The sequence below is a fragment of the Neophocaena asiaeorientalis genome, unplaced genomic scaffold (genome assembly GCF_003031525.2).
Source record: "Neophocaena asiaeorientalis asiaeorientalis breed wild unplaced genomic scaffold, Neophocaena_asiaeorientalis_V1.1 scaffold362, whole genome shotgun sequence".
Taxonomy (NCBI): Eukaryota; Metazoa; Chordata; class Mammalia; order Artiodactyla; family Phocoenidae; genus Neophocaena; species Neophocaena asiaeorientalis.
This window is the reverse complement of record NW_020175700.1, coordinates 2,264,018-2,278,783: the sequence shown is the minus strand read 5'-3', so window position 1 is coordinate 2,278,783 and position 14,766 is coordinate 2,264,018. Positions and strand designations below refer to the sequence as shown.

Below are 14,766 nucleotides of genomic sequence, written 5' to 3'. Positions count from 1 at the left end.
AAGGATTTTGAAAATCTCAAAAGATTCTGAAAAATTCATCCAAAGCAAGGTTCAAGAATTAATTTTATCATATTTGACAAATTTTTCATAAAATCTGACAAACTTTCAGCTGATTATTCAATAAATAGGTAAATAAATAATATACTTTAAAAGTCTATAAAATTATGTCATTTGTACAAAGAAGTGAATGAGTTTTCTAAAATTTAAAAAGACCATGGGTTTTAAAATCACTGATGACATATTTACTTGACTCAGTGGAAATTCCTATATGATGAACAACATGGATTCTGTCCATTAGAAACTTATGATCTAAAACAATCATGAGATTCTGGTTCTTCTGTATTCCCTCTCAATCTTTCCTATGTACACAGCCCCAAAGAGGCTACATGTCTCCTTCTCTTTCAGAGACTTCATGTATCCCCCATGGCTTCAACCACTGCCTCAATATGACTCTTAAATCTGTAGTTCTGCTTTGTGTCTCCTAATTTCCAATCCACATGCAACTATCTGGTGGGCACTGTTCCCTAGATATGCTGCTGTTATTTCAAACTCAACCTGTTTTAAACACCTGTACTACTGTCATCCTCCATCACTTCCATCCCCACTTTCACAGAGCTATCAAGCTTTGCTATTCTTTCTTTATAATACCTTTCTCCTTACCCATCTCTTCTTTTTAACTGCCACTGCCTCTGCTATAATGCAAATCCTTATTACCTTCACTCAACCCATATCAACTCCAAGAGCTTGCTGAGCTCTTTCTAGTCCAGTGTATTTTTTTCTCTTTCTCAACATGTTTTTAAAAAAGTGAAACTGCTGGATTTGGGCAATTTTACATTATGCTTGATCTTTGAAAAGAGGCCCAAAGTTAAAAAGAGTTCCCAAAGTCATCTGAATTACAGTATTATCTGAGTATTAAATGTAAATTCTCAGTAGAGAAATTTACCTAGTAAACCATAAGCAATAAGCAGATTGCCTCCATGAAAGATATATACAATCTACAATACATACAAAACTAGCAGGTTTTATTTGGATGATAACATAGATAAAATACAAAAAAATCACTTTACAAGGAAAAAAAATTTACTATAATAATGTTATGACTATAGATGTACCATATCAATATAGCATCACAGAAAGTTCAGAAACTAGAAAACAGGAGGGAAAACGCATACTTCCACTATTCTAACAAAACTATTACAATGATTTTGGATTTCTTCTTTTATCTTCCATGTGTATATTTTTTGTATATACACATTGTATATACACATATCCACATACATTATTTTTTTATCTTCCATGTGTATATTTTTTGTATATACACCTTGTATATACACATATCCACATACATTATTTTTTTATCTTCCATGTGTATATTTTTTGTATATACACCTTGTATATACACATATCCACATACATTATTTTTTTATCTTCCATGTGTATATTTTTTGTATATACACCTTGTATATACACATATCCACATACATTATTTTTTTATCTTCCATGTGTATATTTTTTGTATATACACCTTGTATATACACATATCCACATACATTATTTTTTTATCTTCCATGTGTATATTTTTTGTATATACACCTTGTATATACACATATCCACATACATTATTTTTTTATCTTCCATGTGTATATTTTTTGTATATACACCTTGTATATACACATATCCACATACATTATTTTTTTATCTTCCATGTGTATATTTTTTGTATATACACCTTGTATATACACATATCCACATACATTATTTTTTTATCTTCCATGTGTATATTTTTTGTATATACACCTTGTATATACACATATCCACATACATTATTTTTTTATCTTCCATGTGTATATTTTTTGTATATACACCTTGTATATACACATATCCACATACATTATTTTTTTATCTTCCATGTGTATATTTTTTGTATATACACCTTGTATATACACATATCCACATACATTATTTTTTTATCTTCCATGTGTATATTTTTTGTATATACACCTTGTATATACACATATCCACATACATTATTTTTTTATCTTCCATGTGTATATTTTTTGTATATACACCTTGTATATACACATATCCACATACATTATTTTTTTATCTTCCATGTGTATATTTTTTGTATATACACCTTGTATATACACATATACACATACATTATTTTTTTATCTTCCATGTGTATATTTTTTCACAACTAAAAATTGGAATTCAGTTGAAATTTTTAATTTACTTAATTGTTTTACTGTTGAATATGTTGATATTTTCCTATTATTCCCTACTATAAATAAAGTTGCAATGAACCTTTGCATAGTCTGATTGATTTCTTTAGGAGAGATTCCTAGAAATGGGATTACTAGGCTTAGAGGAAAACAGGTTTTTATGACTACTGAAACATCTTGTCAAAAACTTTCCAGAACGACTGTTACTAATTTCCAATGCCACAAACACATAACCAGATCATCAGTTTCAGCCACCTTCATCAGCTTTCCATGTCACAATAGAAGTGGCAATAGTTGGCAATTACTAGGTGGGGTTGTTGTGGTTTTTTTCATTTTTATTTGAATCTCATGATTACTATCAACGATGAACATGCTTTTCAATTTTTAAAATACTAGTTGGGTTTCTTTTTTGAATTGTACATTTAAGTACATTAAATGCCTATTCATTTATCAAATATTCCCCTAGATGTGGCCTGTATTTTATTTCACTTTTTCTCTTAAGAATGAGAAAAATCTATTATCTCACGTAAGACTTGGGGAAAAGTGGTTGCAGGCTCAGTGCCTTCAACAGCTCAACACAGAGGACCCAGTCTTTCCAGCTTTCCACTTTGCCATCCTCAGCTTGTTGGCCTGTCCTTTTATACTGACTTGCTTCATGATCTCAAGATGAAGCTGCATATCTAGCTGCCAATGCAGACAATAATGTTCAGAGATTCAAAACGCTGCCAAATCTTTGTGAGTGTGAATGTATGTGTGTGTGAACTTTCTTCTCTCTAGATTTCAGAATTAAGAGTATAACTACAATGTACATTACATTCTCATAGTTTTAAAAGTGCCTCCACATTTGTGATTATAATTATTTTATATCAAAGTATTATATTTATTTTAAAAACTTTTAATATAATACATATACAGAAAGATGTACAAAACAAAAACTTAAAAGATTAAGGATTTATCATATGAACCATGTAACCACAGAACCCCAAAGAATATTGCTAGTTTCTATAATTGGGCCCCCAAAATACTCCTATTGTTCCACCTACAAAGTGGCATATATCATGACTTTTACAGTAACTTCGTGTTTTTTATAGTTTTACCATCTACCTACACAGACATCCTTAAAACTATAGCTTTGCTCATCTGCTTTTCAAACTTTATGTAGATAGAATCATTTAGTATTTGCATCTATCTTCTTTCATTTGTATTAGTTTGGTGAAATTGATACATGTTGATTACTGCCATAGTTCCTTCATTTTCATTGCAGTACAGTATTACTTCATGTAAAGGTACTATCACATATTCATCCACTCTACTACTGACAGAAATCTGAATTATTTCTAGATGCTGGCTGTAACAAATAATGCCATGCACATTCTTTTACATATCTCTTGGTGCTCATGGTGCATATATGCATTTCTCTAGTATATAACTATGAGAGAAAATGCTGGGTCATGGAATACACATATTTACAACTTTAGTAGATAATGTCAAAATGACTGCACCAATTTGTACTGCCATCACCAGTGTATGAGAGTTTGGGCTTTTCCATACCCTTGTTAACAACTGGTATTATCTATTTTGCTTTAGCCGTTCTGGTGGGTATCTAATGCTGTCTGTGGTTTTAATTTTGCATTTCCTTGATTACTGAATCAAGCATCTTTTCACACATTTATTAGACACCTGGATAGCTTCTTTTGTGAAATGTCTGTGTTCTCATACACATAAAGACTTAAATTCCTCTTAAAGCACAGCTTTAACTGTATCCCACATGGGTTCTAAAGGGCTTCTTGAATCTATGGCTTAATGTGTTTTGTTAGGTTTGGAAAATTCTGTGATTATCTCTTCAAATACCACTTCTGGCCAATTTTCTCTCTTTTTGCCTCTGGGACTCCAATTTTAAGTATGTTAGACCTTCTCACTGTATCCTCTAGGTCTTACTCTTCTTTTGAATTATCCATCCTTTTATGTCTCAAAAATTCTGAATATTGTTCCTGTCTTTTAGTTCACCAATTCTCACTTTTGCTTTGTCTAATTTGTTATTAAACCCATCCAGTCAGTTCTTAATACTCTTTTTTTAGTTCTAAAATGTCCATTTTTAAAGTTTCCAGTTCTCCGCCAAAATTCTTAATCTATTTTTTATCTTCTTGATACAGTAAATATTGTTATGTTAAAGTCAAAGTCTGTGCCTAATAACTCCAAGTTCTGGAGTTCCCAGGAGGCAGGTTCTACTGTCCATTTTTTTCTGCAGGCTTTCATTTATGTTGTACTGCTCCTGACTGTGCCTAGTTAGTAATCTGCTTGTATGTCAAGTACAAATAATAAGGCCTGGGATGGTGTTTTACCCTTATATTATTTTTCTAAAGAGTATTTGCCTTCCCAGGCATCCTGGGGACCCTAACAATATATCACCATAATCTAACTTCAAGAAGTGGGATGATGCAAATAGGAGATGTATCTACTATGAGGGACTGATAACCTCTGATTCATGCTACTTCTAGGGTCCAGCCTTTTAGGGACTCAATCCAAAGTGAGAATAATATACTAGGCCCTCCCAATTCTTTGTGGGCCCTGGGCTCACCTCTCTGAGTCTCTGTCTTTGTCATTCCCTGGATCTTGAGCCAATAATTCCTCATTACCTTATTAGCTCTGAAATGCTTTCAAGCAGATTTTAAAAAATACTCTGCCTAGCATTTCTAGTTGTCCTCAGCAAAAGAGTTGGTCCAAATGACCAAGTCTGCCCAAATGACCTGTCTTTCCCAAAATATGTTTTATATGACACTAATTCTGAAAGATGCTTTTTCATGAGGAAAATAAAAAGGAAGGGTTCTACTGTGAAATCACTTTGAGTAACCATGTTTAAAAATTCACAAAACAGGTTAGCATTTTAAAGGCTCTGGTAAGTCCTACAGTAAAGAAACTGGTTTAGTTTTATTTAGCACAAGGTTTGCCAAACACATAGGTAAGTCCTTCTTTTCATATGGTTCCAGGAAACATACTTTGAAAAATGTAGATAAGAAATCATATCCACAGTTCTTAATATATTTTCTTCTAAATTTCTCTGGGAATTTAAAAATGTTTAATCTTTTCATTCATAAAGACTTTAGGCATAAAACTGAGTTTAAATTATTTTTCCAAACTACTAAACCAAAATGGCACCATTGTTGAAAATGGGCTAAAATACATTATTTGACTCTTCTTCGCAAAAAAATAACACTGGTCCGGGAGGATTCCATATGCCACGGAGCAACTAGGGCGTGTGCCACAACTACTGAGGCCGGCATGCCTGGAGCCCGTGCTCTGCAACAGGAAAGGCCACTGCCATGAGAGGCCCGCGCACCGCATCGAAAGTGGCCCCTGCTCGCCGCAACTGGAGAAAGCCCGTGTGCAGCAATGAAGCCCCAACGCAGCCAAAAATAAAAATTAATTAATTAATTAAAAAAAAAAAAAAAAAAAAAAAACACTTCTAAAATACCTATGACAGGCCATTTATTTTGGGCGGGGAGGGAAATTTACAGCAAGAAACACTTTAAACCCATGTATGCTATAAGTACTGCACAAAAATAATTACTTCCATTTGGTACCTGAATTAAGTGATACACGATGTCTAGTTAGTTGAATCTGAATTCTGAGGTGGCACATGTTAAAAAGCAGTAATAAAAAAAATGTCACCTAGGATATAATCCAAACAAGCAGAATTACATCTAGCACAGGTTATATAGGTATATAAGAGTATGAATCAGTGAAGAATCAAGACATTCAATCTTGATATAAGTCTGAGGTTATACTGTTATAAGATTGTTATAAGAAACAGATTTATCATAGAACTACCATACGACCCAGCAATCCCACTACTGGGCATATACCCTGAGAAAACCATAATTCAAAGAGTCATGTACCAAAATGTTCACTGCAGCTCTATTTACAATAGCCAGGACATGGAAGCAACCTAAGTGTCCATCAACAGATGAATGGATAAAGAAGATGTGGCACATATATACAATGGAATATTACTCAGCCATAAAAAGAAATGAAATTGAGTTATTTGTAGTGAGGTGGATGGACCTAGAGTCTGTCATACAGAGTGAAGTAAGTCAGAAAGAGAAAAACAAATACCGTATGCTAACACATATATATGGAATCTAAGAGAAAAAAAAAAGGTCATGAAGAACCTAGGGGAAAGACGGGAATAAAGGCACAGACCTACTAGAGAATGGACTTGAGGATATGCGGAGGGGGAAGGGTAAGCTGTGACAAAGTGAGAGAGTGGCATGGACATATATACACTACCAAACGTAAAATAGATGGCTAGTGGAAAGCAGCCGCATAGCACAGGGAGATCAGCTAGGTGGTTTGTGACCACCTAGAGGGGTGGGATAGGGAGGGAGACGCAAGAGGGAAGAGATATAGGAACATATGTATATGTGTAACTGATTCACTTTGTTATAAAGCAGAAACTAACACACCATTGTAAAGCAATTATACTCCAATAAAGATGTTAAAAAAATAGATTTATCTCTGTGTGGATGTAGTAATAGAAATAGACTTTTAAGTAACTCACTAAGCACTTAAATATTTTAATACTTACTTGAATCTTAAATTTTTATAAAAATTCATGTTCACTAATCATGATCATTAATGTGATTATTAACACTATTAGCACTAAACATATTAAAATAGTTGCCTATGACTGGGGAATGGAGGGTGTGGGGAGAGGAAGAGAATGGGAGTGGAATAGAGGTATAAAGGGAAAAGTGAATAACATTCTGAGAGATGCTTTGTGCAAACCACTGAATATGTGCCATGATCTGAGGAGTGTGACTAATGTGACCCTCCAAACCTGATGGCCTAGAAAGGGGGGAAGGAAGCTTACAAAAGAAGAAAGATGAATTTAAAAAAAGAAATAAAAGCAACAGGATTAGATTATATGTAGAAGGTCAAATTAGGATGACAAAGTCTGAGTCTGAAATTACCAAAGGGAACACAGAAAATTGAGCAAAGACCAAGTCTAGATTTATAGTTGCACGGCAGATAAGAAAGAATAGTATAAAAGCTTTAGGGAAGTGTGGAGAGTACAAACCCAAAAAAGACCAAAAAGAGAACTGAAACACTTGTTTGATAGGAGGAAGAGCCATGTTTATCAAGCCAGAGGTATGAGAAAAAAAAATAAAGGCAAAGGGAAAACACATTAGAAATCTTCAAATAGTTAAACCCCATTAAATAAAAATAATTTTGGAAATAACACCAAGAGCTAGTCAAAATTAACATTAAACAGAAATTACTGATTCCAGCCATAACCAGGTTGCAAAGTAGAAGGGAGAGCAAGATGCATAGTGCTGGAAGAATAAAAGCATATGGGAAGGGACTTTCCTGGTGGCGCAGTGGTTAAGAATCTGCCTGCCAGTGCAGGGGACACAGGTTTGATCCTTGGTCTGGGGAGATCCCACAGGCTGCGGAGCAACTAAGCCCGTGCACCACAACTACTGAGCCTGTGCTCTAGAGCCCACAAGCCACAACTACTGAAGCCCATGTGCCCTAGAGCCACACACCACAACAACTGAGCCAACACACCACAACTACTGAAGCCCATGCACTCTAGGGCCCGCGTGCTGCAACTACCGAGCCCGTGTGCTGCAACTAGTGAAGCCCACACCCCTAGAGCCCATGCTCCGCAACAAGAGAAGCCACCGCAATAAGAAGCCTGCGCACCACAACGAAGAGTGGCCCCCACTCGCTGCAACTAGAGAAAGCCCACATGCAGCAACAAAGACCCAATGCAGCCAAAAAAAAAATATTTAAAAAAAAGCATATGGGAAAATGTAATATAAAAAGAGTATACGGGCACGTAAGCAACTAAAATAGAGCTGAAAAGAAATAAACTATAAATATTAGGAAATACACATACAAGGATAGCAGTCCTAATGTATAACTGGTAAGACCTTAATGAATTTTTCCACATTTAATTATCTGTTAATAAAATATCCCACAACAGGTCTTATCTGTTTAATTCCATTAAAACAGCAATTAATACAATGGCAGATACAATTAGGTATTTATTCCTACTTGAGGTCACTACATGTTTTGTAACTTGTCTCACTCAATAATGTCCATTTATTTCTTTCTCATCATTTTAAATTATTCAATCATCTCCAAAATTTTCTTAAGGCAGAAGTTCCTCACATTTTTGGAATAAATGGGTTGAATATATGTAATAGGGAATTTTTCCTATAAGTGATCTGTTTTCAGATGTCTCTTTGAACACACAATATCTAGAAGCAGGGAGGGAATTACTGCCCTTGTTTTCAGATAAAAATGATGATAACTGTGATTATCACAGATGAAGAGACCAAGACAACTAAATGTGATGATAATCCAAAGGGATACAGTTATCCTTTTGACTCTTTGACATACATGCCATGTTTTTGTAATGTCAAGATCACAATCTATCTTTACCAGCACTTCAGGGCTAGGCAGACAGACACATTTATGACATGTTTAAACTGCTAGTCATCTTGGCAGGGGTCCCAAAGCAAAAGAGCCAATCTGGCAGCAACCACAACAAAATGTGAATGTTCTACATGTGACTACCAAAACAGATCCTTCAGAGACAAACTTCTCAATTCTCTTTGTGTCTCTAGAATTAGGCCCACCATTTCTTCCTATTGCAATTTCTCTGAAAACATTTCACACAATTATAAGATACAGCAGTCTGCTAACAGTCTAACTCTGGTAAGGATAGATGACACAGAAAGCTTCTCCATAAGAAACTGTCTTGATGTAAAAATTGTATTAAGGCAATTTAGTCTTTAGAAAAGAACAATGTCTGCTATGAAAGAGGCACTCAATAAATATTTGAATGAATGAGTAACTGAACGTAAGGCTAAGGTATAAGGAATAACACAGGCATATGAAAAAATGTTAAGTATTAGTGAAAGCACTAATTAAACAAAGCGCAAAGGGACATGTCTACTCTAGTCATATATCCCCATATTTTCCTCTTCATTTGGTAGAAGGCCTTGTTTGAGGTAAAATATTCCTTTTATCTCAGATAGGACAGATGCCTACAAAGTAAAACAGTAGGAATTCACTCACCCACTGGGCTGCTTCCAGCTCCATTTGGCACTGTGAGGTCTGAAGTGCTCAACATCCCACCTAACAACATTAGAGAGAGGAGAGAGGGAATGTGAATTGGCTCTCCTTATCTGAGTAACAAGGAATTGAACAGAGGTAACTCTCACTCTATTCCTAAAAAACACAAAAATAAAAACTAGCCCAGTTTGAATTTGGCGTTAACGAGTAATATGATGTAGTCAAATATACAGTCACTCGCCTATCAAGCTCTGGACATGTCTGCCTTCTTGTGTATCAATACCAAATGGTGCATATTGATAAGAATGGGGGGAGTGCTAATGGAATGCTATAAAATCTAGGAATAATGGGAGAGGAGACACTGCATTACACACAGTGACGCAGTAAATGCACCGAAAATTTCTGCTGAATTAATGAACAAATCAGACAGGGGGAGATGGAGAAAACGCTCTAACTCCAATCAGGTGAGTCATCTCTCCACATTTTTAACACAAATGGCTCACACTCAATTTTAAATCTTTGCCCATGATATCCTAAATAAATTTTCTGCCTGTCTAGTATGGCTTTCCCATGATAAGGAAAGCTTTCCCAGGATAAGGAAAGCTTTATTTGTTCCACAAAGCCTAGTACAAGGCTAGAGCCACAGATTTTCAAAATAATACTTTAAAATGGAGGCAACTATGCAGTAGTGATTCTTTGCTCATCAAAGCAATAAAATTAAGAGTAGCAGAATAAGAAACTGTTTATGTTAGCAATTAGATTTTTCATTCTTTTAAAGAATTGGAAGAATAAATATCAGGACATACCTGCACTGCCAGTACTTGGTGGTCTCTGAGGGGCTCCAGGGGATACATTTCTATGTAATGTGGCTTGAGGTGGAGAGAGCATGTTTGAATCTGCTAATGTTGAGCTGGCTGCCAAAGATGGGGACACAAGTGAACTCCCTGGGTTAGTGTAGGACAAAGCACTAGGGCTGGTCACAGGGACTGTGACAGACATTGAGAAGTTTTGAGGTGGCAAACCGGGCTGTAAATAAAGAAAAAGGAAGAGAAAACTGTTAGCTTCATTTTCATCTATATTAAATTTGATAACTTACGAACTTTAATTTGATAAGGTAACACTAGTTACTAAAAGCAGAGGATGGGGATAGGTTCTTACTAAATCAATTTGCAGGTTTAAGCTATTTTCTTTACAATTATATTTGGACATGAGAATGTTTAACATGAACATTTTCAATTTCCATTTTTTATATATTAATACATATATACTAGTATAATGTATATATTATGTATTTCAAATATTCAGAGATGAAAATGAAAGATCAGAACCTGATATTAAAGTTGTGTTGTCGTTTACACATTATAAAATACATCATTGCTACCAAGAAAGCATAAATTAGCACTTAAATGCAAATCAGTTTAGTAACATTACATTTCTATTGGGAGATTCCAAATATAACAAAAGGGGAAAAGTATGTACATATATTATAAACTTCATACATCAAGCTTGCCCTGGTCTGATTTAATTCACTAACATTCTTAATGGAAAAAACTAAAAAAAAAAAAAAAAAATCACGTTTTATATATATAACACAATGCAATGAGTATAATAAAAATGTAAAAAAAAAAACTAAACAAAATTAACTACTGGCAAGTTATCTTTAAACTGTATAAAGATTAAATTACAAATTTTGCTATCTTATTTCCCTCCAAAATATTCCATAGTTCCTTAAAAATAATATTTTCTATTTTCCTCTTGCATTTCCTCCACAGACCACTTGTTAACCATGATAAATAACAATCCTCTTTATAATTTAAAGTGAGAGAAAATAGAAAACTTTCTTCTCCCTACATTTTAAAACAGTGATTTGCAAAGTAAGGTAACACTGCTAATTCAAAGTTGAAAGAATGTAAATAATTATGTACTTTATTCAATAGTTTATTTCAGGTAGAAAATAACTCATTAAAAAGTATAAAACAATGGATACATGATAAAATGTTTTCAAAGGTAAAGCAATTTTACTTAAACAATGTTTTTGCAGCTTAACGTTAACTGCAAGGTCACCAACATCCATATGTTCAAAAGGGATTTTTTTCAGTTGTTTTGTTTCTTAAGAATGGTATTAGCACAAAAAATACCTCCTTAAATCTGTTTTCCATGGGCTTCTTCTTATAGCATAGGACTACTTTGAAGAAATAATCCATGATGCATACTTTAGGGCACAGTTTTAAAAGAATTAACTCTGGTAATGAAAGAAATATCAGCATTGGAACCAATTTGTTCCACAAAGCCTACAACACATATGTAGTATTCTGGATATGTATCCAGAATAACTGTCTTAAGCAGCTCTTGCCAACGGTGCTTCAATGAGAACTCTCTGAAGAACTATCAAAGGAGTATGAACTCAAAGAAGTACTGTTTCACTACGGTTAAATGTGTGAGCATGGAAAAACTTTAAACCAACTATTTGTTTTGTAACCAGTTTAAGAACACTGCTTCCTTAAATTAAAATCGAGCCAAGGCTCTCTTCCTCAATACCTACAGTGTTAAGAAAAGAATAGGAATTTGGAGGTACTGTCACCAAATTGTTTGGAGACATTAACAAAGAGCCAAATAGTAAGCTACTATTACAGCAACTGTATAAAATAATTAAAGATAATTTTGAAACACCACATTTTATAATAAATCCAGCCATTTTACATTTTATATTCTCAAGATCTACTTAAGTACATGCAATATTTTAAAAGTTATCGGAGGGAGAGGGAAGTCTCATATGCACCCTGTATTTAAAATCATGGAAATTTAAACCTGGAAGGGACCTTAAAAATCTATGTGAGCCAACTCACTCACTTTACAAATGATGAAATTGGAATCCAGGATGTTTAGGATAGGATGCCCTATCCAAAGACATGGGGACAGTAAGTAGCAGAGCTTGTATTAGGATGTTTTCTCTTCACTTCTATGTTTAAGACACTCAAGATCGAAGATGTACCATTGTAAGATTTATGCAATTTTATTTTGAAGTTCTATAAAACCAAAAGAAATTAATAAAATACTTTTCCCCCTTCTACTTACTGCTGTCATCACCCACTATGAAAATAAACAAGATGTGTTGTCTATCTCTTCATGCACAAGATAAGATCACAAACCATACTTTAGTACTCACTGCGATTTTATGATTCCGCATCATATTATCAAATTCCTCATTAATTTTTTTATATTTTTCTTCTGTATGTGGAGTTAGCACATAGGAAGTATCAGGGTCTGGGCTGTCGCACCCTCTGTGTTCCTTCTTGTTCAGAGCCTAAATAATGAAGTTAACAAAAAGGATCAACAAATAAAAAGTAGAGGTAAAATAAAAGTACTTACAGGGCCTCGTTTGAAAATAAAATCACTATCTTCATTTAGTTTGCTGAATCTGTCCTCCGAGAGTGGACTGTGCTCAAAGTAATCGTCAGCATCAGGGCTCTCACAACCATTAAGGCCTTTCTTTCTTAAAGTCTGAAATACAATTGGAAAATTCACACACAAATGATACTAACTTGCCATGAGTTTTTTCTGTAAAATCTATTATGAGAGCACAGACTGAATGAACTGGGTAATACAAGAGCCACTGAAATGGTTTTAAATGATCACAATGCACTCTAAGTCTTCAAATAAAGTAAACCTTAGATATAAGCAAAATTATGTTCCCATTATACATTAAGAGAAAAGGAATATTTATATATTTGGATTCTTCCTTTCCAAACTTCCTAGAGAATACTAAATTACTCACTGCTCTGACAGTTACAATCCAAATCTGATTACAGCCTGATCAACATATCTGATAGGATCAATGAGTGTGAGACCCCGAAATACAAATATATCAAGATGATATATATATATAAAGTTACCTTTATAAAATGAACATTTCAGCAACTTCATCTACTGACATTCCTTTCCGCCTGAGAGTTTATCCCATTCAACATAAAGAATAGGCTCAATATCCCAATAATTTCATTCCTAATTTGTTCTTAAATACTGTGATTTTACTACATAACTCTGAAGTATAAAAACTCTAATACTTATTTACATATGACAGTAATGACCCTTTCCTACGTAGAATGTACGTATCGTTAGTGACTTCACATATCTTTAAATTTTGTAAAAAAAACTAATTCAGCATGATCTTTTCCACACTTTGCTAGCTCTTTCTACAGAGTGCCTTCATGGACTGATTTAGTCCACTGAATTGACTTTCTGGAGAATTTTCTTGAGTGTTATCAAAGTATCCCCTGGACCATATTGACTCTTTTCCTTTCTTCTTACTTTGGGGTACAAATTGGTTGGTTTTCTGAGTTTTAATTTTTTTAATTAAAATCGTCACAAAATGACTTGTTTAGTATTTAAAAGAATACACTTAAAACCAAGGGCTTGATAATCTATAGAATATTAATTCACTTACAGACTAAGTTTTTAAAAATCCTGATGGGTCTTATTTTAAAGTAGAATTTTGGGGTTCAACAACTTAGATAGCTTTGAGACTTGCTGATTTTCCAGCCAACCACAGAGGAGTTTTAGGAAGCTAAAATTCTCCAAGTAAGCCTACCTACTTAGGTTAAGAAATATTTGAACAATAGATTAGTACTAGATGAGTGCATTTGTAAATGATTATTTATATTAGATTTAAGGTATATTTTAAATTAATTCATAATAATAGATCTTGGTATCCTTTAAAACATGATTTACAATAATTATGAACGCTATTTTACTCTTTTTTTTCTTGAAAGAACATAAACACACAATACATTAAGATTTGAGAATTTTTTCTTAATTTCTCTGAAGTCTATTTTAAAATTTCACTTTACTCGATTTTTTTTTTTTTGCATGCTTAAAGGATCATAAGAAATCAGTGGTATAGCTGTGTTAGCTTCTCAAATTGCTTGGCATGCACTAGGAATCCCATACACAATGCCTGAAACTCCCACCACAACACAATCACTAAACATGAGCATACAGCAAACACTACACCTATTTCCCCAATATCAGCCCCATGGCTCTAAGTTCTATGGGTCCAAGTAATCACATGAACTTTTATGTGTACTTAGCCATAAAAGGTCCTGTTGTTTAGAACTAAAAGGTGGACACGTATCCTCCCCCATTCGTAGTAGCAAGTTCTGCTTGCCAAAGCTCTGCAACTTGCTATCAGCAATGAAGATGTTAACACTCAGAATACTGGAACACAGTGAACTCTTATAACCAACACAGCTCTAGAAACAGAACAAATATAGTAGTCGCCTACACACAGATTTTATCATGAAGTTGATTTATTCTACCCTGAAATCTCTGGATATTTTCCCCTCATATTCATATATCTTAAGACTAAGTAATTCACAGCCTTGCTCTTCCACTAATAGCAATCACCAAGTATGGTCTCTGAACATTTTTAAATTACAGAAGAAAAAGAATATGGCCT

General features: G+C 34.1%; 1 protein-coding gene across 5 annotated transcripts in view; it reads right to left on the bottom strand.

The window, feature by feature from the left end:
- The window catches only part of MEF2A (myocyte enhancer factor 2A), a 168,991-nt gene that overhangs the window by 32,230 nt on the left and 121,995 nt on the right, over positions 1 to 14,766 (bottom strand). For 3 of the 5 annotated variants that reach the window (XM_024732044.1, XM_024732043.1, XM_024732046.1), the window contains 3 exons: positions 12,478 to 12,615; positions 10,118 to 10,337; positions 9,315 to 9,374 (listed from right to left, as the gene is read on the bottom strand). In XM_024732044.1, the coding sequence (XP_024587812.1) occupies positions 9,315 to 9,374; positions 10,118 to 10,337; positions 12,478 to 12,615 (418 nt within the window). Of the gene's footprint in view, positions 1 to 9,314; positions 9,375 to 10,117; positions 10,338 to 12,477; positions 12,616 to 12,680; positions 12,813 to 14,766 lie in introns of all 5 variants that reach the window. The other 2 variants (XM_024732045.1, XM_024732047.1) reach the window with 1 other exon arrangement.